Genomic DNA, 27,205 nt, shown 5'->3' with positions numbered 1-27,205 from the left:
GGATGGGTTGTTCCATATGGTATCAGAGCAGGACCCATCCCGATTTTCCGATGTTAGGCCCCATAATTGTCCACGCTACAGATGTCCAGTCCTAGGCTTGAGAGGGGATGTTGAGTCCCACATCGACAATGAAGGGGATGAGTGGTCTCCTTATATGGACTTGAGCAATCCTCACCTCTTGAGCTAGCTTTTGGGTTGAGTTAGGCCTTACGTCTATTTAACAAGTATGCAGGAAACTATTATGCTTTATTTCCTTTGACTAGTTGACTGCAAATTAGCTAGCAAAACCTACCTTGACCTCGGAAATTGGATCTCCCAATTTATGAGTCTCCTCCTTTGCTTTGTTGTATCTTTCAATCACCGATTTCATGCTGCCAAAATAGCAAAACTGTTCAGATTTGTCTGATTGATGTGCTGACTTGAAAGGTATTCATATACATTGATCATTGCAGTATCATAAAGTTGTTATGAAGTTCCAGTTGCTCTGTTTTCTTTATCATCTATCCTAGGCAGACACTCATCACATGAAAAAAAAGAGGAAAATTTATTCTATATCTAGAAGTTTCACATTGCATCAACTTCACCCATACTTGTCGTGCTAATAATTATCTACTTTGTGAATTAGGACAGAAACAATTAAATCGGTCAATGTTCATCAAGCCTCTCACTAATGTATAACGGCCTAAATTGTAGTTTTTCTTCTTTTTTCTCCTAGTTACTTGAGCTTAATTGCATGAAAAAGCTTAACAAAGTGAATGGCTGCTGTTATTGAGTTCGCTCTGAAATTGGGACCTACAACAACAACAACAACATCCCAGTGAAATTGGGACCTACATATAGGTTTTTCTCTTCCTCCTGTTATTCTAGCTTCATTCATCAATCAGTATGGATCAAATTGCTGAGTCAATTTTGTTTAAAGAAAGCATGTTCTCATTGTTTATAAGAAAGCAAGTTATGTAAATATCATATTATTTTCTCTAGGCAAGTAGCCATTGTTCGGATTTTTTCCTAATCACTAGTAATGGGTGAATGGTCATGAAGACATGGGAATACCTACTATCTGCCTTTCAAAAAGAGCAATAATGTTGCCATTGCAGAATGAAAACCAGTAATGCATGGTAAGCTTTAGAATGTTGTCCAAAGAAATTTTTTCCTCTAGAATTCCTTAAACTTTAACTGACGTAACATCAATTGAATACTGAAGAGAAGACTGTTAAGCCCCCCCCCCCCCCCCCAATATTACTATAAGATACTGGGTTGGGCTGTTTCCGGTACAACGTCCTAATGAATTGTTAAATTTGTTTTCAAATCCTATTCATCAGTATAAAGAAATTATTGCTTTCGTGTTGAATTATTTTGTAGTAGCTATAATATCTAAGGGAAAGGTCTTATACACACTTTCTATGTTGCTTTTTGACCTTTAGAAGAACGAATAGATGAAAGACTCAGGAAGACTAGATTAGTATTGCGTGTTGAAACAAATAAGGCATGGCATGGACCTCCTTGCAGAAGTAGGAAAAGAAATATCTTTAAATGTGATCTTGAGAGAGGATAGAACATGTCAAACTCTCCTCTTTTGTGGCACAAAAGTCTTATGTAGTTTCCTCTGCATTTCTAGCATAGCGTACGTATAGGCAGGTGCTAATAAAAATAATGAGAACCAGAATGCGAGGAACATCAGAAAGGGTGTTTATTGTAAACTTTTATTTCCTTTTCTCTTATTTCACACTTCTTTTTTATTGTGTCTATTTCTTTCCACTTCTATGTATGTCTCTGCGAAGAGATGTTTCTATAGACCCCATGCTTGTGAAAGCAATTACATTAGCAGTAGATTGGTATAAACCGTATAACTAGAAGTAGAACATGGAGTACACGTGTATGTGACAGTACATGTCTGTTATGAATTCTATGACTAGATTTGTAATGACCAAATACATTATGCTTCATATAATGTCAGAAAGAGGCGGAAAGTTTGTTCTGGACTACATACATCGCCAGCTAGAGACAAACAAAAGGTAGTAGCCGGATTGGAGAGCAAATTAGACAGAATCTGATATTACTGCACTTTATGTGGGGTTTTTATTGTTGTAAATCTTAAATCTTTACAGTTCAAGTGATTGTTAAAGCAATGTGACACTGAGAAATGGGTGTAGATAAGATTTAAAACTGTTCAAGAGGATTTGGGATTTGATTTTGAGTTACCAACCCTTCCATCCAATTGTAGTTATAGTGTCACAATGACAGATTTGGGGACACAACCTAAGCATGGCTTCAGATTACTGTTCAGTTCAGAACAAAATTTTGTTCCGCTGCAGTATAGGTGACATGATCTTTCTTCTGCTTTTGCATATAAGATGTTGTAAAAGTAACCCTTATGGTTACTGAGGACAACTAAGAAAGAATACTTGTCGCTGACTCTCTCCCCCTCTCTATCAAAGAGGTTCAGATAGAGAAACACATTAAGCATGATAGTAGCCTTATACGCAGGTGCAAATACATTCACTTAAAAATTGCATAACTACTGCCAATATGGGAATATCATACAAGTCAATAGCAAAATGTAGCAACATTTAGTAGAGTATATCATCTTCCACCTTATAAATCATCCCATTATATTGTGGAGAATTCCAATCAAATTTATACTCTTGAGAGATTTTTAAGGTCGTGGTTGAATTATTTGTTTGCTCAAGTTCTTCTAGCAATACTTTTTTGCAGAGGAACTATGTTCATTCCTGTCTTAAACTATTCTTGATGGCTAGATGACTAGTCAAACTCTATAATTATCCAAGGAGAAACAGAAACCGATGAACAAGTATGTGATCCAATGTCATCATTGGACATGCACAAATCATAATGTGGTGTAATAACGAGGAACAACATACATTGCTAGGTGTATATAATTCATATGTGGTGTTACAGAATGTAAAATCTGTAAATCGGCATGTAAATATATTCCTTACTTGTATAGCTAACAAAATCATATGAGTAGATGTGTAGGATGTTTCCTTTATTTGTTTTGGTTTGTTTTCTTTGGTAGAGTCTCTTATGTAGTTGCACAAATATCTTTTTTGATTTCTTTCCTTTGCTAGTCTCTTAGATAGTTGTATAAATATCTTGTATACGCATAGAAACACAGAAGACTGCATCAAGTTGGTACAAGAGTAGGACAGATGACAATCCTAGACAACAAAAGACAAACATATATAATGTTTCTAGCACGCTAAGGTACAAACTAGATTCTGAATACATCTATATTTAGCTCAAGCAATGGATTCTCTCTTCCTTTCGAGCTATACTGTTATGCAGTACAATAGATATAGTCTTCCATGTCTTCTTTAGCCTCTTCTTTACATGTTGTGCTTTTTCCATTACATAATAAACCTCTTAAAGTTTGTGGTGTTGTCTAAGATACCCCAAATACATTTAAGAATAAACTCCAGATCTGCCATGTATGATGGCTATGCAAGCGCAAATGGTCTACTGATTCTTAGGACCTACAGAGAAAGAATCTGCTACACAAGTTGAAGCCTCTTCTCTGAGGCCTATCGTGAGTTAAACAAGCATTATGAGCTGCTACCATCCAAACATGTCATTTTAGGTGGTAGTCTTCTAAATTATCTTCCATTATTCACCAGAATTTTCCTACCGTATTTTGTAACAAGAGCTGATAGGAAATTAGATCATTGTCTTACTTCTACACTATAGAATCTTCCATAGATCTATGTATCTTCATACTCTGGCTTCAAAAGCCAGCACAATCAGCCTCAAATATAGAAATCGCTTCTTGCTAGCTTCACATAATAATAGGGTATCATCAGCATATAGTCCATGTGAAGCCTTCGCCTGTTGCCTCCATTATCGTTAATGCTGTTAGGATCGAAATAACAAGTGGTATTAGAGCCTTGGTTATTTATCCGAAATTTTTACGGAATGAAGGCGAATATGAACAAGATGGTATATTTGAATGGGAGTCATTATAATGTTTGGAGAAGCAAGATGAAAGATTTGTTGTTTATGAAGAAGATGCATCTACCCGTTTTTTCAGCTCATAAACCCGAGACTATGTCTGATGAAGATTGGGATTTCGGGCACCAACAAGTATGTAGATACGTAAGACAATGGGTTGAAGACAATGTTCACAACTATATTGTGAATGGACACATGCGAGATCATTGTGTGAAAAGTTAGAGAGTGTTTATGCTTCAAAAACTAAAAAGTTGTTCCTGCTAAAATAATTGATGACCTTTAAATACAAGAATGACGGTCATATTCTTGATCATATAAATAATTTTCAGGGCGTCGTTGATCAGCTGTCTGGAATGTGAGTTAATTTTGATGATGAGATACAAAGACATTGGCTTCTTGAGAAACTCTTCGCGTTTTTTTGACAAATTCAACTCCTAGTGTTGAGGTGACCATGAAATATGCCAAGTGTGTTGTGTTGAATGAGGAAGTAAGGAAGAAATATTAGGGTTCGTCCTCACAAGCATATGTTTTGGTTATAGAAAACCGGAGGAGAGATAGAACAAGGGTTCGAGGAATAGAGGTAGAAGCAGAAGTAAGTCAAGGTCCAAATATCAAAATTATTCATGCAACCATTGTGGTAAGAAAGGAAATATCAAAAGGTTTTGCCACAAGTTGAAGCAAGACACTATCGAAGGAAAGAAAGAAAATAACAAGAACAATATTTCTGCTATTGTTCGAGATAACTTTCTTTTTGCTTATGATGAAAACGTCATCAATTTGGTATCCCATAAGACGAGCCGGATATATAGTAGATTCTAGAGCTATCTCACATGTCACACCAAGAAAAGACTTTTTCTCATCTTATACTCATATTGACTCTGGAGTGTTAAAGATGGACAATACCAGTGAAATTAAGGGGTTTGATGTTTGCACAGTTTGTTTAAAAACTAATAGTGGTTCAATGTTAGTACTTCAGAATATCAAGTATCCTCTAAACTTTCCTTTCAATTTGATATCCGAGGGAAGATTAGAATATAAAGGTTACCATAATGCGCTATTTAATGTCTAATAGAAGCTCACCAAGGGCTCATTAGTAGTAGCTCGAGGAGTCAAGTCTTTTGCTCTATTTTTAGTGACTACATAAATTTGGTGAAAAGTGACACTTTATCAGCATTGGCATAAAAGACAGAGTCATATGAGCGAGAGAGGGATTACGTGTTTGGCGAAGAAAAGCTTATTTTTTGGAGTGAAACAAGCAAAGCTGAAAAGGTGTATCCATTGTTTACCTGGCAAATAGAAAAGGATTTTCTTTCATAGTCATCCTCTTTCAAAAAATCCTGAATTATTGGAGCTAGTACACTTTGATTTATGTGGTCCTTTTAAAGTAAAGTCAAAAGGTGGTGCACTTTACTTTGTGACCTTCATTGATGATCATTCTCCGAAAGTTCGAGGTATATCCTTTAAAATCCAAAGATTAAACATTTGGCACGTTTAAGGAATTTCATGCCTAATTAGCTGAGAGATTGACGAGGAAACAATTAAAATGTATTTGAATGTCAATGGTGGTGAATAATGTGGACCCTTTAATAACTATTGCAGAGAAGATGGAATTCATCATCAGAAAACTCCGCCCAAGATGCCTCAAATGAATGGTTTGGCAGAGAGGATGAATAAAACTCTAGTTGAGGGGGTTAAATGCTTGCTTTCAGAGGCTAAACTTTCAAATATATTTTTGGCAGAAATCCATGTATTATCCTCCTAATGAGTATGCACTTTTGACCGGCATGGGAGAAAATGAGAGCTATGATGAAGCCATGCAAGGTACTCACAAAGATCAGTGAGTAGAAGCCATGGAAGATGAGATGAAGTCACTCCACGAGAATGACACATATGAGTTAGTGAAATCGTGAAAAGGTAAGAGAGCTTTATCAAACAAATGGATTATTAGAGTAAATCAAGATCAACATACCTTTGCGCCTAAGAGGGTGTTTGGATTGCATTTTAAAAAGTAACTTATAAGCTAAAAGCCATAAGTTAGTAGTACCCAACTTTTGGTTTTTGGCTTATTTTTGTACTTTTCATGCCTAAAAGTAAGTTTTTTAAGCACTTTTTAACATTGCCAACACCACAAAAACTAGAGAAGTGCTTAAAAGCCAATAAGTACTTAAAATAAGCCAATCCAAACACCCTTTATGTTTAAGGCGAGGTTAGTTGTTAAAGGTTTTGGCCAGAAGATGGGAGTTGACTTTGATGAAATTTTCTTCTCTGTCATGAAGATATCTTCTATTTGTGTAGTTCTAGGCTTAGTCGCGAGTCTAGATAAGGTTGAGCAGATGGATGTCAAGATTGCTTTTCTTCATGGTGATTTAGATGAAAAGATTTATGGAGTAGCCTGATGGTTTTGTAATTAAGCGAAAAGAAAACTATGTCTGCAAATTGAAAAAGAGCCTATATGGATTGAAATAAGCTCCAAGAAAATGGTATTTTTGAAGTTTGAATTTGTCTTTGAAAAATAAGGATACAAGAAAATTTATTCAGATCACTGTGTATTCTTCCAAAAGTTCTCTGATGATGGTTTTATTATCTTATTGTTTTATGTGGATGATATGCTTATTGTTGGCAAGAATAAATTCAGAATTGCAGTCCTTAAGAAGCAGTTGAGTAAATCGTTTGGGATGAAGGACTTGGGCCAATAATCTTGGGCATTAATGCACCAATACAGAGATAGAAATGAGTTATTTTTGTCCTAAAAACAATATATTAAAAAGGTATTGGTGAGATTCAATATGAGGAAAAAGTGGTTAGTATTCCTTTTGATAAACTTTTTAAACTGAATATTAGTCAGAGTCCATCTACTGATGAAGAGAAAAAGGAGATGTCTCGTATTCCTTACACTTCTGTTGTTGATAGTTTGATGTATGCAATAGTTTGCACTAGACCAAATATTGCACATGTCATTGGTACTGTTAGTAGATTCCATTCTAATCTCGACTAGGGACGTTGGGATGCAGTAAAATGGATATTAAAGTATCTGAAAGGTACTACAGAGTTGAAGTTGTGCTTTGGCAGTGGCAAGCCTGAACTTATTTGTTATACAGACTCTGATTAGGAGGCAATCTTGATAATTTAGATCCACTTTCGGTTAGTTGATCACTTTTGCAGGAGGAGTTGTTTCTTGAAAATCTAGACTATAGAAGTGCATAGCTCTATCCACCACAAAAGCCAAATATATTATTTTCATCGAAGGTGCCAAAGAATTATTATGATGAAAGAGTTTATTAATGATCTTGGCTTTGAACAGTCAAAGTACGATCTTATTTTTCGATAATCAGAGTGCTATATGTCTCACTAAGCACTTCACTTTTCATTCTAAGACGAAATATATAAATAGAAAGTATCATTGGATAAGAATGGTCGTGGAAGAGAAATAATTTGAGGTTGAGAAGATACATAATGATAATCAGAGCCCATGAATTCGAAACCGACCCCGACTCCGAACAAGATCGAGAAAACTTTATCGGGCCAAATAACGAAAGGCCAAAATATCTGCAATCGGTCCGATATCACAGCGGAAATTTCGGCACGTATCAAGGAAAGGCTGATTAGTTAGCAAATTATGAGGTTTTCTACCTTTTATAGAATTGTATCTAGAATAGGACTTTTTTACTATATAAAAAGGGGTCTGATCATTTGTTAGACACATTGTAACATGCATCAAAAGGCAATACACTGTTATTTCTAGTTCTCATTATCTTGTTATTCTATTCTGACATCGATTGAGGCACTTTCTGACTTGAGGGTGACGAACCTTCAAGGCTAACACCGTTCAACTTGTGTGGTTTGCATTCACTTTTCTGTCATCGAGTTTAATATTAAACCTTTTTTTTCAATTTGTATCAAATTATATCACGTATACTTAAAATCGCGTATAAATTCAATCGTTATCCGATTTTGAGGGTAAACAGTTTGGCGCCCACAGTGGCGCTAAGAATAATAGTGGTTATTTGATATGAATTTCCATAACACACACTATATTTCACTTGTTCTTTGAAGTGTATTTGATTTCAGGCTTAAGCTAAAAATATCAAACTCACAATTATCACCTCTACCTATTGACGGTGAGTCTGGTCACCACGGTGAAAACAATAACACACGAGATACCGCCTGTTGATCCTGTCGGAATTCCAATTGTAGACCCGTTGGACGATAATTCGCAAGACAAGCCTCCCTACAGACCCCGAGAATAACATCCGTGGTGGAGCCCGATCAACGACATAGAATACTCAAAACAATGAAGGAGATGAGGTCAATCTACGGATGATATATCTTCGAAATATTATAGGCTCAACAGGCGGCAATAGCTCAGTTACAAAACCAGAGCTGTGCACCGAGCAGGATCGAGCCCGACCCGTCTCGTGAGATCACTCGCAGGGAGGAACCGATCGTGGAAAGGTCGAATGGGAACAAGTCGTGTAACAACCCCGAAATCATAAAAATGCTCGAGGAGCTGATAGAACGAATAGAATCAGGGGAAAAGAAAATCGAAGCAAACGACAAAAAAATGGAAACCTACAATTCTAAGGTCGACCATATCCGTGGAGCGCCTCCAATATTGAAAGGCTTAGATTCCAAGAAGTTTGTATATAAGCCTTTCCCTCCGAGCGTGGCTCCGAAGCCGATACCTAAAAAATTTTGCATGCCCGAGATTCCTAAGTACAACGGAATGACTGACCCAAACGAGCACGTCACTTCATATACATGCGCCATCAAAGGAAACGACTTGGAGGATGATGAGATCGAGTCTATCTTATTGAAGAAATTCAGAGAAACCTTGTCAAAGGGAGCCATGATATGGTATCACAACTTACCCCTAATTCTATTGACTCATTTTCTATGTTTGCAGACTCTTTTGTAAAAGCATACGTTGGGGATATCAAGGTCGAAACCAGGAAATCGGACCTCTTCAAAGTGAGGCAAAAAGATAATGAAATGCTTAGAGAGTTCGTATCTCGATTTCAAATGGAACGGATGGACCTGCCACCAATTACTGATGATTGGGCCGTTCAAGCTTTTACCCAAGGACTCAATATTCGAAGTTCGGTGGCTTCACAGCAATTGAAGCAAAATCTGATAGAATATCCGGCTGTCAGTTGGGCTGATGCGCATAACCAATATCAATCAAAGATCAGAGTCGAAGATGATCAGCTGGGGGCTCCTTCCAGGTCCGTTTATACTCTTAGACCCTTCGAGAGAGTCAAGAGAGGTATCGATCATGAACCAAGGTCGAACAGGGATCAGTATCAGTCGTACAATGAGGATCGAAGAAGCAATGGGTCCGGACAGAGTTCTATACGAAATGAAAGAAGAAATGACCGAGGCTAGAGCAACCGGGGACTCATGAGCAAGAATGGTCTCGTCAGGCCTATCAGACCTAAAGAAGCACTAAGGTTGTCAGAATATAACTCAAACATTGATGTTGTTGCTATCGTATCGGCTATTGGATGCATCAAAGATACCAAATGGCCTCGACCCCTACAAACCGACCCAGTCCAAGGGTATCCAAACCAGATGTGCAAATATCACGGCCACAAAATAGAGGATTGCCGATAGTTGAGGGAAGAGGTAGCCCGGTTATTCAATAATGGGCATCTTCGAGAATTCCTAAGTGACCGAGCCAAGAATCATTTAAGAAATAGGGACTCCAATAAACAAATGAGCAAGAAGAACCTCAACACGTCATTCATATGATCATTGGAGGGGTCGATGTTCCTCAAGGTCCAATGTTAAAACGCACCAAAGTATCCATCACAAGGGAGAAATGAACTCGAGATTACATACCAGAAGGAATTTTGTCTTTCAACGACGAGGATGCAAAAGGAATCATGCAGCCTCATAACGTTGCACTGGTAATATTTGTACTCATGAATAAATCTCGATTTAAACGTGTGTTGATTGATCCAGGTAGCTCGGCCAATATCATTCGATCAAGGCTCGTAGAAAAACTCGGCCTACAAGACCAAATCGTGCTTGCAGCCCAAGTGCTAATCGGATTTAACATAGCTTGTGAAACTACTAAGGGAGAAATAACATTACCAGTAAACGCAGTCGGGACTGTCCAGGAAACCAAGTTTTATGTGATCGAATAAGATATGAGGTACAACGCCATGTTCGGGATACCATGGATTCGCAATATGAGGGCAGTACCCTCGACCCTTCACTGGGTGCTAAAATTCACAATGTCAGGAGGGATTAAAATAATCTACGGGGAGCACCCGGCCACAAAGAAAATGTTTGTAGTCGAAGGAGTGATTCTGGTATCAACACTAACAATATCGAAGGAACCAAGTTCGAACATAAAGCAGGAAACTAAATAACAATTATCGACACCAGCCACGACCCAATCGGATAAATAGGGGACCGACGAAGATGATGATTACGGGGTTCCTAGATCTTTTATAGTACCTGATGATTCCGATGCTCCAAAATCAACAATCGAAGAGCTGGAGCAAGTCACATTGATCGAGTGTCTACCCAATTGGAAGGTATACCTTGGCACGGGGTTAACCTCCGAGCTCAGGAAAAAACACATTCAATTTCTCATAGCTAACATAGATTGTTTTGCTTAGTCCCATCTTGACATTCATGGATCCCACCAGAGATCACCATCACAAGTTGAGCCTAGACCCGAAATTCCATCCGGTCAAGCAAAATAGGAGACCCCAGTCTGAGATCAAACATGTTTTTATCAAGGATGAGGTAACTAAACTCCTTAAAATAGGGTCCATTCAGGAAGTCAAATAGCCAGAATGGTTAGCAAACGTAGTAGTAGTCCCTAAAAAGGGAACAAATTGAAAATGTGTGTAGATTATAAAGATTTAAATAAGGCATGTCCTAAGGACTCTTTACATTTGCCTAACATCGATTGCATGATTGATGCCACGGCCAGCCACGAGATCCTCAATTTTCTCGATGCCTACTCCAGGTACAACCAAATACGAATAAACCCGGATGATTAGGAAAAGACCTTCATCACTAAGTATGGCAATTACTGCTATAACATAATGCCATTTGGATTTAAAAATGCCAGTGCCACTTACCAACGCCTAGTAAACCGGATGTTCGAAGAACAGATAGGAAAATCCATGGAAGTTTAGATTGACGATATGTTAGTTATGTCCCTGCGGGCAGAGGACCATTTAAAGCATTTGCAGGAAACCTTCAGTATATTGAAGAAGTACGACATGAAGCTAAATCCGAAAAAAAATGTGCGTTTGGAGTCGGATCAGGTAAATTTCTCGAGTTTATGGTATCCGACCGAGGAATCGAGATCAACCCCGACAAGATCAAAGTTATCGAGGATATCATTGTAGTGGACAACGTGAAGGCCGTGCAAAGGCTAACCGGGCGCATCGTCGCCCTGGGGCGATTCATCTCGAGGTCCTCTGATAAGAGCCACCGATTTTTTATCATTACTGAAGAAGAAAAACATCTTCACATGGACCCCGGAATGCTAATGGGCCTTGGAAGAACTTAAGCGATATCTATCGAACCCACCACTGCTTCACACGTTAAGGGCACACGAACAACTATACTTTTATTTGGCAGTGTCGGAGATAGCAGTAAGTGGAGTCCTAGTTCGGGGAGAACAAGGTACACAATGTCCAATTTATTATGTTAGCAGACCTTAGGTGAGGCCGAAACTAGATGTCCTCACCTAGAAAAATTGGCGCTCGTTTTGCTAATAAGCGCCTCTAGGAAACTGAAACCGTATTTTTAGTGCCATCCTATATGTGTTGTGACAACTTATCCATTGCGAAATATAATGCATAAACCCAAACTCTCGGGACGATTGGCCAAATGGGCCGTAGAAATCAACGGGTACGATATTGAGTATCGACCTCGAACAGCCATTAAGTCTCAAAGTTTGGCAGATTTCGTGGACGACTTTACACCGGACCAAATACCCGAGATCGAGCGAGAGTTGTTGGTAAACTCAGGGAAGTCTTCGGGAATCTGGACCCTCTTTACAGACGGTGCCTCGAACATAAAGGGGTCCGGACTTGGCATCGTATTGAAGCCCCCCACAGGCAATGTAGTTAGACAATCCATTAGAACGTTGAAATTGACTAACAACGAGGCCGAATATGAGGCCATGATTGTGGTTCTTGAACTGGCAAAAGCTTAGGGGCGGAGGCGATCGAAGCTAAGTGTGACTCCCTCCTTGTTGTGAACCAAGTTAATGGAACGTTCGAAGTCAGAGAAGAACGAATGCAAAGGTACCTAGATAAGTTGCAGGTGACATTACATCGGTTCAAACAGTGGACTTGTAGCACGTACCTCGAGATCAAAATAGCGAGGCTGATGCCCTTGCAAACTTAGGGTCGTCGGTCGAAGACGACGAGTTCAACTCGGGGTCAGTGGTAAAGCTCATGAGATCGATAGTAGAAGAAGGTCGCGCCGAAATAAACTCCACAGGCCTAACTTGGTATTGGAGAAATAAATACATAGAGTATTTGAAGACCGAGAAACTACCCTCATATCCAAAGGATCGAGGGCCCTACGCACAAAGGCAGCCCGATTTAGCTTGTCCGAGGATGGAACCTTGTTTAGAAGAATGTTCGATAGCCCGCTAGCAATATGTATGGATCGGGAGATACCGAGTACGTTCTGAGGGAAGTCCACGAGGGCACCTACGGAAATCATTCATGCACCGAATCATTGGTTCAAAAGGTAATCAAAGCCGGCTATTACTGGATTGACATGGAAAAATATGCGCAGGAGTTCGTACGAAAATTTGACGAATGCCAAATGCATGCTCTGATGATTTACCAATCCGGAGATTTGCTGCATTCGGTCTTGTCACCATGGCCATTCATGAAGTGGGGAATGGACATCGTTGGCCCTCTTCCATGGGCGCCGGTTGGGTAAGGCTCAATTTAACTTATTTATGACTGACTATTTTTCTAAGTGGGTTGAAGCACAGCCGTACGAGAAGGTCAAGGATAAGGATGTCATTGACTTCATTTGGAACCACATCATATTTCGGTTCGGAATGCCATCCGAAATCGTGTGAGAAAACGGGAAACAATTTATCGGCAACAAAATGACCAAGTTTCTCGGAGATCATACGATCAAAATAATCTTATCAACACCTTATCATATCAACACTTTATCACCCTAGTGGGAATGGACAAGCCGAATCGACCAACAAAACCATACTCCTAAACCTCTAAAAAAGGATAACGGACGCCAAAGGAAAATGGAAGAAAATCTTACCCAAAGTTCTATAGGCACACCGCACGACCTCAAAGTCTAGTATCGGGCCACCCCGTTCTTATTGGTTTACAGCACTGAAGGTTTGATACCGGTCGAAGTCGGTGAACCAAGTGTCAGATTCCGATATGCAACAAAGGAATCGAATGACAAGGCCATGAGTACAGGCATGGAGTTATTAGACGAAAGGTGCGAAGCAGCACTACTTTGGTTGGCCGCCCAAAAACAGCGGATCAAGAGGTATTACATCGAAGGACCAACCTTTTATACTTCAATATTGGGGACTTAGTACTAAGGAAGGTCACACTGAACACCCGAAATCCGAACAAATGGAAGTTGGGTTCGAACTGAGAAGGACCGTACCAAATTCTCGAGGTCACAGGGAAAGGATCCTATAAGCTCGGAACGATGGACGGTGAACGACTACCGAGCAATTGGAATGTAACTCATCTAAAATGATATTGCTGCTAAGGTACGACTCCGTTCATTTTCTTTTATTTATATTTCGAACTAACACTTGCAGGTGACCAACAAGGAGCCGTACAAAGTATTAGGTCTGAAAGCATGCGTTGCACTCTTTTTCCCTTGAACCAATTTTGTCCCAAATGGTTTTTCGGCAAGGTTTTTATACTTCGTGATGGAAGGGTTTCGATAGGTAGGATTTATTGTAAGGGCCAAATAGTCAAACGAACCGTGCCCGCATAGATTGCTCAAGCCCTAGGATAAAGCATGTATAACTGTTTTACACAAGAATAAAGAGAAGTATCATCTTGCAATCATCTTGTTTTTTAAAAAATTCTTATTTACATTTCTTAAGGAATTCCCTGCTTCCGATCCCCTAAAGGTAACGAGCCTAAGGGCCACCTTAACCTCAGATCGAACAATCATTCTCTCACTCGTGGATTGCCGTTCGAAAACAAACTTGCACGGTCCAAGCTATTAGTCCTCGGGGGCATAAGACCTATTCGACAATCCCCGAATTTTAAAGGCCACGGCCATCCCCGCTTGGGGATTGTTATCTTGGGCAAGCTCGGATAACTCGGGAAAGCAAGTCCACTGGAGGACTTCCGAAATAAAAGGCTATGGCCATATTGACACGGCTCGGAGACGTCCGAGACCCGTAACAAAAATTAGGCCTTCAAAAAAGAAATATTTTCATAACCGACTCTAAAGGCTACCCTCGGCAAACCATAATCTGAATTACTTACTTTGGGAGAAAGTTTCTGGTAACACCGAACCCCCAAGACGCCTTAAAGCGGGATTATGTAAAGGCGAAATTTGTTTGAACCTTCGAACATAACCTAAGTTATTTCATGCTAAGGCATTTCGATCTTTGTGAACACAAATAATAAAACAAAGGAAAATTTCGAAACTGAAAGGGAAAGAAAGCCTTATATATATTTATCCAAAACTCTTTTTACAAAGGCCAAATGGCGCCGATACAGAAATCTACAACGTCCAAAACACCTCAAAAAATAAAAGACAAAATGTCTAAAAAATCCTAAGTGGCCTAATCTTTATCAGGGATCGCGTCGCCTTCGAGGTCTTCACCACCTTTGGGCTCATCCGAGTCTTCATACCCCTCAAAATCCTCTTCCTCGGGATAAGCCAGCTCCTGGCCTTGGCCTCAGATATTTTGGCATTCTCGATCTCAGCCAGCTGGTCAAAGCCATAAGCTTGAACTTCTTCAAGGGCCTCCCTTCGAGATTGCCTCTTCATGTGCTCCACCAAATATTTCACTTGATCCTGAGCTGCCTTGGCATCGGCTTTAGCTGGGCCACCTTCTCATCAGCTTCGGCCTTGACCTCAGCAATCTCTAACCTGGCTGCCTCAAGTTCCTTGGCCAGATTTTCTTGGCTAGAGACCGGCGAGCTCAGCTGATACCGGATCTTCTCGATTGTTTTAGCCTGGGTCGAGGCCTTCTTCTCTATAGGTCGGAGCTGGGCCTCAGTCGACGCCAGTTGTGCCTGGATAGTCTCCTTTTTCCGAAGCTAGGAGGTCCATGTTTTTCTTCCGTTCTTCGGCCTTAGCTTTTACTATATCCACCTCCGCATGGAGCTACCCGATCTGTTCAAGTCTCTTTTGGACCTGCAGATTCGGACTGTTAGCCACTGTGTCCAAATCATCATCACTATCTTCAAGTACTCGTCTTACCTGCTCAACCCATTTGACATGTTCCTTCCGAGCCGCTTCTAGCTTGGCCTGGAGTTTCTCACTGAGAAGCTTATAGATATCCCTCTTCTTAGTAAGATCCCGAATCTCGACCTCGTGTTGGGTTAACTCCTCCCAATATCGGAGCAAAGTTTCATTGTGAAGTACCGATGCCTGCAAGCATAAAGAAAAGTGTTACAATTGTTTGCAACTGAAAATCTAAAGCACGTAATAAAGCACTCGAAGTTACCTGATTCAACGCCTATTGAGCTTCATTGAACAGGCAGGGCGCTTCCACCTCGTCCATCTTGGCCTGGTCCTCTTTGGTCACCAAGCACTAAAGATAGCTAGCAACCCCACGGGGGCGGAGAGATCCCGAGCGTCCTCCGGGATAGAGATAATTATTGACTGATTTCGGTCAGGATCAACACTTGGAGCCGGGAACCGATCCACTAACTTTGGACTCAAAGAAGACCCGCTGGTACCTGAAGGTGGTGCTTTTTTTGGCACCGGTAAGTCATCAAACTCGGTGAACACTCTTTTAGCATGTCGGCCTCATTGATCATAGAGTCGGAGAATAAAGAGGACCCGGAATTATCAACAACCCAAGCGCATCTTTCGGGACATTTTCCTTTGCCCGAATAGTGCCGGCCATGGTCTCCTTCTCGACCTCCCTAGTTTGGGGCAAGGCGGCCTCCCCCCTCTCCGATTCAGAGACCCCGTTCACTGCCCCCTCAGCAGCCTTCATGGCTCGAGACAACGCGGTATTGACTCACACCCGAGCCGCCAGCTCAAAATTTTCTTCTTCTTCGGACTTATCCCTCAGCCCGTGGACTAGGTTCGATGGGAGAGCGACGATGCTTTCCTTGGGTTTGTGCACCTACCTCTTTTTATGTTTTTGCTTTCCGAGTTCGGGGAACTCGGAGCCCCTTTTCTTTTCTTCTCTCTAGTCTACTTTGGAGCAGGTGATTGGGGGAGGACGTCTTCATCTCCGGACGGCGGCCTCATTCCAACATCCTTTCCAAGGCCTATAAAGGAAAAGAGATGAGTAAGCTTGAAAAGAAACCCAGGTGATGTCTGTTCTAGGAAAGAATCTTACCGTAAGAATGGCTCTCCCACCGACCCTTTGAAGGTTTGCGCCACGCGTGCTCGGAATAGGGTTTCTGTGATACAATGCCCTCGACCCACACCTTGAGTTGGGGAACTGCATCCGGCATCCGAGCAACGGTTGCACCACAAAACATCGATAAGAAGGAAAAAAGAAAAGTAGTAAACGAAATTTTAAAGGCAAAGTTATACTTACATTTCATGTTTCATTTCTCGGGAAATGGCATATCCTCAATGAGGATTAAATCTGAGGTCTTCACTCGAACAAATCGACCCGACCAACCTCGGTCTCGATCCTCGTCTATAATCGAGAAAGGGGCCTTAGAGGCTCGACGGGCAAGCTTTGTTATTACCCCTCGATAAAGTTGGGGACTATAAAGACGCATGAGGTGGTCGATGGTGAAAGGACACTTGTCGATTTTACTTACAAAGAAACGGAAGAGAATTACTATCCTCCAGAAGGAGGGGTGAATTTGACCAAAGGTCACATCGTACCTCTTACAGAAGGCGATGACGACCAGGTCCAAAGGGCCCAACGTGAAGGGATAAGTGTAAACACTTAAAAAAAACTCCACGCCTCGTGCATAGGCACCACCACATGCTTACCAGCCCAATTGCATTCTTCCTTGACTTTGGAGAGGAGGTTGTCAGTGATCGAGCATATATATCTCGAGACAGGCTTGCACCGACCCGGTACGGAAGAGGTTTTTTCGAATTTGAAGTCGGCACCAGTTGGGCTCCCCCCAGGAACGAACATAGTCAAAGAAGACTCTGGTATCTTTTCCTCAATAGCAGCAGATGGAACGTTTTCCTTTTCAGCCAGTCGCGAAGTAGAGTGAACTTCTTTTTGGGGAATTGACTTTGAGGTCTTTGCCATTTTTAGGGAAGCTAAGAGAAAAGAAGAAGTTAAAAGGATGTGTTTTGATGAGGTAAAAAGTAGAAGTTCTTATGAAGTGATCGTAGAAGTAATCAGAGAATTGATGTTGGAGAATATAGAAATCGGGCCAAATAATGGAAGGCCAAAATATCTGCAATCGGTCAGATATCACGGCAGAATCTCGGCACGTATCAAGGGGAGGCCGATTAGTTAGCAAATTATGAGGTTTTCTACCTTTTATAGAATTGTATCTAGACTAGGACTCCCCTACTATATAAAAGGGGGTCTGATCATTTGTAAGACACATTGTAACACACATCAAAAAGCAATACACTGTTATTTCTAGTTCTCATTATCTTGTTATTCTGTTCTGACATTGATTGAGACACTTTCTGACTCGAGGGTGACCAACTTTCAAGGCTAACACTGTTCAACTTGTGTGGTTTGCATTCATTTTTCTGTCATTGAGTTTAATATTAAATTATTTTCTCAATTGTGTCAAATTATATTGTCTATCCTTAAAACGGCGTATAAGTTCAATTGTTATCCGATTTTGAGTGTAAACAAAGGTAGCTGAAAGTTAATTAGCCATTGATGTTCAACCTTTTTGTGTTAATATATGCATTCAATGGCATGGCGTGATGCTTGTAAATGATCACTTTTCTATTTTAAATATAGGGACTTCAAGTTCTTATGAAGAGCCAGCTCTTGAGCCATGATCATCATCCTAGGCTTACCACTTTATTCATTCTATTGAATAATTACAAACTTTTACTTGAAACAATACTTTGTGTAAACATCTTGACTCCAAGATAGAAGACAACACCCCAAGCGCATCTTTCGGGACATTTTCCTTTGCCCTAATAGTGCCGCCATGGTCTCCTTCTCGACCTCCCTAGTTTGGGGCAAGGAGGCGTCCCCCCTCTCTGATTCAGAGACCCTGTTCACTGCCCCCTTAGCAGCTTTCATGGATCGAGGCAATGCAGTATTGACTCGCACCCGAGCCACCAGCTCAAAATTTTCTTCTTCTTCGGACGTCCCTCAGCCCGTGGACTAGGTTCGATGGGAGAACGACGATGCTTTCCTTGGGCTTGTGCACCTACCTCTTTATGTTTCTGCTTCTCCGAGTTCGGGGAACTCGGAACCCCTTTTCTTCTCTCTAGTCTACTTTGGAGCAGGTGATTGGGGGAGGACGTCTTCATCTCCGGACAGCGGCCTCATTCCAACATCCTTCCCAAGGCCTATAAAGGACAAGAGATGAGTAAGCTTGAAAAGAAACCCAAGTGATGTCTGTTCTAGGAATGAATCTTACCGTGAGAACGGCTCTCCCACCGACCCTTTGAAAGTTCGCACCACGCACGCTCGGAATAGGGCTTCTGTGATACAATGCCCTCGACCCACACCTTGAGTCGGGGAACTGCATCCGGTATCAACGGTTGCACCACGAAACATCGATAAGAATGAAAAAAGAAAAGCAGTAAACAAAATTTTAAAGGCAAAGTTATACTTACGTTTCATGTTTCATTTCTCGGGAAATGGCATATCCTCAATGGGGATTAAATATGAGGTCTTCACTCGAACAAATCGACCCAATCAACCTCGGTCTTGATCCTCGTCTATACTCGAGAAAGGGGCCTTAGAGGCTCGACACGCAAGCATTGTTAATCCCCCTCGATAGAGTCGGGGACTATAAAGACGCATGAGGTGGTCGATGGTGAAAGGACACTTGTCGATTTTACTTAGAAAGAAGCGGAGGAGAATTACTATCCTCCAGAATGAGGGGTGAATTTGACCAAGGGTCACCTCGTACCTCTTAGAGAAGGCGACGATGAGCGAGTCCAAAGGGCCCAACGTGAAAGGATAAGTGTAAACACTTAAAAAATCCTCCACGTGGGTAGTAATCGATTCCTTGTGCATAGGCACCACCACGTGCTTACCGGCCCAATTGCATTCTTCCTTGACCTTGGAGAGGAAGTTGTCGGTGATCGAGCACATATATCTTGAGAACGGCTCGCACCGACCTGGTACGGAAGAGGTTTTTTCGACTTTGAAGTCGGCACCAATTGGGCGCCCCCCAGGAACGAACATAGTCAAAGAAGACTCCGGTATCTTTTCCTCAATATCAGCAGATGGAACGTTTTCCTTTTCAGCCGGTCGCGAAGCAGAGGGAACTTCTTTTTGGGGAACGGACTTTGAGGTCTTTGCCATTTTTAGGGAAGCTAAGAGAAAAGAGGAAGTTAAAAGGATGTGTTTTGATAAGGTAAAGAGTAGAAGTTCTTATGAAGTGATTGCAGAAGTAATCAGAGAATTGATTTTGGAGAATATAGATATCGGGCCAAATAGTAGAAGGCTAAAATATCCGCAATCGGTCGGATATCACGGCAGAAATCTCGACACGTATCAAGGAGAGGCCTATTAGTTAGCAAATTATGAGGTTTTCTACCTTTTATAGAATTGTATCTAGACTAGGACTCCCCTACTATATAAAAGGGGGTCTGATCATTTGTGAGACACATTGTAACACGCATCAAAAGGCAATACACTGTTATTTCTGGTTCTCATTATCTTGTTATTCTGTTCTGACATTGATTGAGGCACTTTCTGACTCAAGGGTGACCAACCTTCAAGACTAACATTGTTCAACTTGTATGGTTTGCATTCATTTTTCTGTCATTGAGTTTAATATTAAATTGTTTTCTCAATTGTGTCAAATTATATCGTCTATCTTTAAAATCGCGTATAAATTCAATTGTTATCCGATTTTGAATGTAAACAAAGGTAGCTGAGAGTTTATTAGCCATTGATGTTCAACCTTTTTGTGTTAATATATGCATTCAATGGCATGGCGTGATGCTTGTAAATGATCACTTTTCTATTTTAAATATAGGGACTTCAAGTTCTTATGAAGAGCCAGCTCTTGAGCCATGATCATCATCCTAGGCTTACTACTTTATTCATTCTATTGAATAATTCCAAACTTTTACTTGAAACAATACTTTGTGTATACATCTTGATTCCAAGATAGAAGAAGCAAGGAGAAGAACTAACGGAGCAAGTGTTCTCGAACATACACTTGTGATCGGAAAACCCGGAGGGGAGTTCTAAACAGTTGAAAATACTATTAAGGACTGTGCTCGAACAGACACTTGAAACCCCCCCCCCCCCCCCCAACTGCTTGTAATCAACTATACAATTTCAAATTGACTCTTGGAACTCCAATTCATGTTTGTAATAAAACCTGGCTAGTTTTCTTTCCTCTAATAAATGGTCTTTCATTAGCAAAAAGAAAGACTCGAAATATGTAAAATAGAAAGAAAGTGTGAAGATCTTTCTAGTTTTTTAAGTATCGATATAGGCGTCTCAGGCTTTACTCAAATATAATTAATAGTGCTCTAAACACTAAATGGTAATTAAAAAGAAAAGGGAGACAGGGAGGGAGATAGCTCGGAATACAATTGACTGTCAAACTTAAGTTGGTTTGCCACAATCAATGAACTAGTATTAAGGTAATTTTAAAATAAAAAAAAAAGGGAGACGGACGGAAATAGCTCGAAATACAATTGACTATGTTGGTTTGCCACAATCGACGAACCAGTATGAGATTGTTAGGGATGAAACTTCCAATCCTTCGGAGAGAACTCAAACTAAAAAGTTGTGAGATTATATTGTCTCGAGAATGAAGCCCTCAATAATCACAAGGATTGTTCAATACTAGCTGCGTTAGTACCCTATCAAAGCACTAATAAGTATATCACTTTCTTCCTTAATATCGCAATTTTAGCTATCACGATTCAGGCTCAAATGACTAAGCATAAATGAAGGTAAGAATACGTGTTAATTAACTATAATTCAGTGATAACGTGAAGACATGTGTCAAGTATTCATTCAGGTGGTGCGAACACCTAGTGCGAATAAGTTTTTACTATCTACATATTTCCACATTGCTTGTGAGTTTATAGTATTGTTCTTCACCTCATTTAATATTAAAAGAGGTAAGCTATCTACTAAAATATTGAAGGCAAAAGATCATTAAAACAGCAAAAACGAGACAATCCTTAGCACATTATATATCAGCTACACCTAAATCCCAAATAGTCTTTGGATATTAAGCTACAAATACCAAACAGAAAAAGTGCAATGAAACAACATCAAATTGAAAATGTGAATCACAAAATTTTGAATTAATTATATGTGTACTTCATCTTAATTAATTTAGTAGTTTCAGTTGAACTTCAGTGACTGCTTTAATTAATTTTTATAACAAACATGATAAGCACACACTAAAGTCAACCACTACATTAAACAGTATAATAGTGCCAAATTATTTAGGTCAAGAACCAAGATTTATGAGGTAAAAAAGCTGATTAAGCAGGAAAATCCTGTCGATCTACAGAAACAAAACACGAAATTAAAGGTTCTGAAATTCAAACTTCCAGAACACACACACACACAAAGAGTTAAACTTCCGAGATGGAGAAAAGGACCTGGTGCTTGAATATTCATAGAGTTTGCTAGTACTGGAGAAGATGATGACGCCGACTTCCGCGTCGCAGAGGATCGCTAGCTCCTTCGCCTTCTTCAACAATCCATTCCTCCTCTTCGAGAACGTCACTTGCCTGCTCGTTGAATTGTCGATCCTTCTTATCATTATCTTTCCTCTCCCCATCTCGATTTCTTTCTCTCTCTACATATACACACAGTATGAGAAACACATATAAATATATACCAATACCAGCACATACAGGAATAGAAGTGTGTGTACTAGCAGATGCAGTAATATATGTATAAAAGTTCTATGGCAAAAGTATTTATTTACTATTATAAGTACTTAATTTAAACCAAAAAAGTTACTACAAAATAATACTATACTGATTCAAAATTTTGTATACAGCTCTAATGTACGGATTTAGGAGGAGGGAAAAGCAATTAGCGTTTGGTAATCAGAAAACCGAGGGAATGTGACCACTTTATTTTTGGAGAAAAATGTAAGAGAAAAGAGAAAACTTACTACTAGTTGTGAATGTATTTGTAGGGATGGAGACAAAAATGAGGGTTTTGGCAGTCGTCGTTTATGGGTAAGTCTTCTGATTGAAATAGAATAGCCTATATAAGGAAAGTGTACAATGTAAAGGCCAAAGAAAGAAAGATGTTTTGGTTGGTGAGTGGGAGCTGTGGAAGGAATGGGTTTCCGCTTGTGTGCCACGTGTTCCAATGAAATGCTTGATTTAGTAATTTGCTGCCGCCGTCAATAGATTGCTGACGCGTGGTTTGCTAGTATTAGAATACTACTCTTTTTTATTTTTCCGCTTAGAATAGTATTATTCTCATTTTAATAATTTCCCCTTTCCACGAGATTTTGGATGACGGATTTTCTTCTCTCTCTCTCTTTTTTTTTTTAAATTTTATATATAGGGAGTAGGGAAATTGTTACTTTTCTTTTTTGAACGGACCACAAAGAAAATAGATTTAAATAAACTGGAACAGAAGGAGTATTTTTTTAACCCTTACACTTTGGCCCTATTTTAAACTATAAACTAGTATTAGTACCAGCGCGATGCGCAGAGAATTAAAAAGAACAATCTACTGTATACTTTAATTTGTTAGTGTTGATATCATCTTTACAAACAAACATTAAATATATTTTGAGACTCTAGTAAAACTTTTATTCCGCCGCCCTAATAGATATTCCATAAATAATAATGATATTATACAATTTGCTTGATATGAATGTTTCATAATGAATAATGATGTTATACAATTTGCTTGATATGAAGCCTGTGAGCAACATCAGTTTAATGATCTCTTTAATTTTCATCTTCTACATGCCCTTGATCAATTTTCTTAAATATGTTAGTATATTTTTAGCACGTCTTGGACTTTAAGTTTATTACTTAATATACTATACTTTAGCTTTGATTCATCATTGTATGCTCATTGTCTAGAATATACACGCATAGGGAAAAAAAGTGAGAAAAAATTAAAAACATATGAAATACTGCAAAAACAAATCTCAGTTCTCATAAGCATTCGAGATATATGAGTAATTAACTAAATGCCAGTATGTTACTATTCTCAAGGAGTTAATGAGATAAATTTCAGCTTCCTTCAATTATCCACATTTAAAATACATATCAATGAGTGCAAATTCACTTTGCAATTATGGATCAACCTTCCCTATTTTATAGTCGCTATGTTGTCAATGCAGTTGTATTAACTAACATGTTTGAGCTTATCACATTTTTTGTATCCTCATTTCATTGACACCAATACTTAAAAGAGCTCTTCTTCTATTTCGATTGGGGAATTATATATGAACAATAATCAGTTTAGGTAAGTTATATATGCACAATTATAGTGAAAAATGATTACCTGTTTGGAACTGACCATTCGTTATATCACTCAAAGTAGGATTGATTTTCTTCATTTTCGATTCTGCTTCATCTGCCATTTGTGGGATCAACACCTTGTAGAAGAAAGAGTGAAAGATGAAACAATTACCGAATAGTTCATTCTTATGAACATCAAGTTGATTTATCAAATGCTCATAAAGTTTAAAGTTGATGATATTCAAACTAAACTGCAGAACATTGATTTCAACCACATTCGTCCTATGAGAAAACGTCAATTTCAATTTATGCTTGTTGATCTTAAATTTCATATCGTTTGGTGCAACTACAAAATTCTTCGTAACAAACAATCTCATTTCATGTATATTTATTTTAAAGATACGTATAACGGACCGTCCAACAGTTGCATAAATTTGATCTCCAAAAGAAATTTAAGTTAGTAGGACGTCATGTTATATAAAGATTATGCATTATTTTGTTTGTAAAAACCCACAACATACTAATGCATCAATAAACATAAGTAAACTATCGCTAATAGTCATAATAAACTGGATGACACATTGTATTACTAAACATGCATCAACACCCAAATATTTTTTTTTATCTTAGCAGCATGGACAAAATTTGATCATAACTCTTTGACTAATGGCTTAGCCATTTGAATTGAAAATCTGCCAAGAAGAAAAAATTCTTTTCTGTTATGCTTTAAGCGTAAAAGTTGTACAAGCTAACATACGAAAATAATATTTAATACCAAACTATAAAAGTAAAAACTCACGAAATCAGCAAATTTCATTGAATATGCAAAGAAATACAAATAGACTTGTCTGTAAATTAAAATCTTGAGTTATTTATATATTCAATCACATATGCAGATTTCTTACATAAAATCATAAAGGAAAATAGATTTTCAATGACAAATTTATATTGCCTAACACCAGTTCAGATTGTAAATGAAACCATAATAAATATCTATGTAGACCCTAACAAAATCGTAATTAAAATGAATTAAATGTACGCATAAGTTGAAGAAAATACAAAACTACGCATAAGTTGAAGAAAATACAAAACAACTCGAATATCTATATTACATGGTAATTGAAAAGATTAATAGCACTTAAAAATGTATGCACCTTTTCATCCTGAATAAGTAATTCAAGGGGCTGTCTAATTTATGACGATATGGAACGTGCCATATCTAACAACTCCAGCCCATTTTGATACTTGATATTTCACTAATATAGTTAATGGTTGCAACCAGATTTTGTAGTTTCTAATTAATTGTAGGCTTGTTTATAATGAATTGTATGTAAGGTATTTTGTAGTAGGTCATATGATTAATATATTAAAAACTATAAGCAACAAAACTCTAATTAAAAGAGATTCTTAATAGTATTTCCTTATATAGATCAGTGCCAGCTCTAATATGCAATATATAAAAAATTAATTATTAAGTAGATACACAATTTTGGAGGTTTTGCAAAAGAAAAAAGTATTTAATACTAATTTCTTAGATAAATGAGCGACATCTCTAATATGCAATTCATTAAAAAAATCAATTATTAAGTAGATACACAAATCCGGAGAATGTTCAAAAGAAAAAAATATTAATACTATTTCCTTATATAATCAGTCATAGTTCTAATATACCATTCATAAAAAGTATTCAATTATTAATTAGGAAAAAATTCTAGAGTATATTTCTTCAAAAGAAAAAGATATTTAGTAATATTTTCTTATATTAATCGATGTCAGCACTTTATGCAGTTTATAAATTTTGTTTTAATTATTAATTAGATTAGATACACAATTCTGGAGAATGTTCAAAAGGAAAAAATATTTAATATCATTTCCTTGTATAACTCGGTGACAACTCTAGCAATTCTTTAACAAAAAAATCAATTAATAATTAGATACAAAATTCTAGAGAATGTTCCTTCAAAAGGAAAAGATATTTAGTACTATTTAGTTATACAATTCGGTGACACTTTATGCAATTCAAAAAATTCAATTATTAGTTAGATACAAAAGAATATCAATTAATCACTTTTATTAATGTTATCCAAATAGAATCCAACAAATTAAAGAATTATTATTTCAACTTAAAATCAATGTGTAAGATACAAAATTAAAATTTAATTGATTTTTTCTCAAAAAACTATACCTACCATAATTGAATTATACACAAAATTTAATTAAAGATACTTATAGTAATATATATTTTACACAAATAATGTCAGATACAAAGCTTGTACTAAATAAAGAATTATTATTTCAACTTAAAATTAATGTGTAAGATACAAAACAAAATTTAATTGATTTTTTCTCAAAAAAGGATACCGACCATAACTGAATTATATACAAAAATTTGATTAAACATACCTACAGTAATGTATATTGTATCCAAATAAGGTCAGATACGAAGCTTGATCAATTAGCAGTGGATTTTCATTAATTATAAATATATAGATATAGATATAAATATAAATATGGATATATAGATTAGATTTGTCTAATATCTATTAAGATTACGGATAAGATTTATTAAACTACTTCCATTAATTATGTTTGTATTTATAATTTCTAATTATTAATGTTGTCTTAAAATTGTCAAGTGGCTTCTTTTAAGCTTGCCACTTGACTTAACCACATGCTTCACTACTCTCCTTTTAATATAACTAGTAATACCCGCGCGATGCGCGGACACAAATATCAAATTATAATTTGAGTTATTGGAATTACCTTAAAATTTAAAACTTCCAGATAACATGTTTCTTTTTATTTATATTTTTAGTTTATATTTGTAACAATCCAACTCCTTGATTTAGTACCTGTATTTTATTTTGTGGTCAATATTAAATAATACTAAACATATCACGTTTGTGATATGTCTTGTTTGATCATATTATTTAACAAAATTCTTACTACCACTTTATGTTTCGCCGCAAATTCGAATAAGTCTTATCCTTCTACATTTTCACCCAAAACAACTTTTTCTTTAATCTTTGCTTCTAGTTATTGCATTATCTATTACTTAATAATGTTATATTCATATAATCTTTTATTAGTTTACCAATTGACTTGATATCTTGCTTATTGCCCTTCTGATAAACATATATAAATATAATTTTTTTATTCCTAAAAGCTAATTCATTTTTTTACTTTTATCCTCATAATTACTTGGAACTCTTTCTTCATTTAAATCTTTCAATAATATTTTTGAGTATTATTTAATTATTTAATTTCCTTATAATTAATTAATTCAAAGTATAAATATTCTCACACTATTTCTATTTTGCTCTTTATACATCCTCTTCCCTACTATGAATTTTTAAGTAGTTTTTTACATTAATATTTTACCAATAAATAAAATATATAATATCACGTTTTATTTAAGTTATAACTTTGAATTAGTTTAAAATATTAATAGATAAGTTTTTTTTATTATATTTTAAATCTATTAAATTTTCTTATAATTATTTTT

General features: G+C 37.8%; 1 protein-coding gene and 1 long non-coding RNA gene across 13 annotated transcripts in view; one reads left to right on the top strand and one right to left on the bottom strand.

Annotated features, from left to right (window-relative positions):
- LOC138880460 (uncharacterized) overlaps positions 1 to 19,756 on the top strand; it is a 38,149-nt gene extending 18,393 nt beyond the window's left edge. For 7 of the 10 annotated variants that reach the window (XR_011403131.1, XR_011403126.1, XR_011403125.1 and 4 more), the window contains 2 exons: positions 716 to 840; positions 1,958 to 2,188. This is a non-coding gene — a long non-coding RNA (uncharacterized lncRNA). Of the gene's footprint in view, positions 1 to 715; positions 841 to 981; positions 1,119 to 1,957; positions 2,189 to 2,715; positions 3,198 to 18,052 lie in introns of those variants that run through there. The other 3 variants (XR_011403128.1, XR_011403129.1, XR_011403130.1) reach the window with 3 other exon arrangements.
- Positions 1 to 22,486, bottom strand: part of LOC104224787 (MADS-box transcription factor 23-like) — a 36,292-nt gene extending 13,806 nt beyond the window's left edge. The window contains exons 1-3 of one of the 3 annotated variants that reach the window (XM_070160622.1): positions 22,383 to 22,486; positions 21,859 to 22,058; positions 293 to 371 (exon numbers count right to left, since the gene is read on the bottom strand). In XM_070160622.1, the coding sequence (XP_070016723.1) occupies positions 293 to 371; positions 21,859 to 22,040 (261 nt within the window). In that variant the 5' untranslated portion in view covers positions 22,041 to 22,058; positions 22,383 to 22,486. Of the gene's footprint in view, positions 1 to 292; positions 372 to 21,858; positions 22,059 to 22,243; positions 22,351 to 22,382 lie in introns of those variants that run through there. The other 2 variants (XM_070160620.1, XM_070160621.1) reach the window with 2 other exon arrangements.
- Positions 22,487 to 27,205: the final 4,719 nt, after the last annotated feature.

Source organism: Nicotiana sylvestris, chromosome 10 (genome assembly GCF_000393655.2).
Source record: "Nicotiana sylvestris chromosome 10, ASM39365v2, whole genome shotgun sequence".
NCBI lineage: Eukaryota > Viridiplantae > Streptophyta > Magnoliopsida > Solanales > Solanaceae > Nicotiana > Nicotiana sylvestris.
This window is presented reverse-complemented; position numbering and strand designations above follow the sequence as displayed.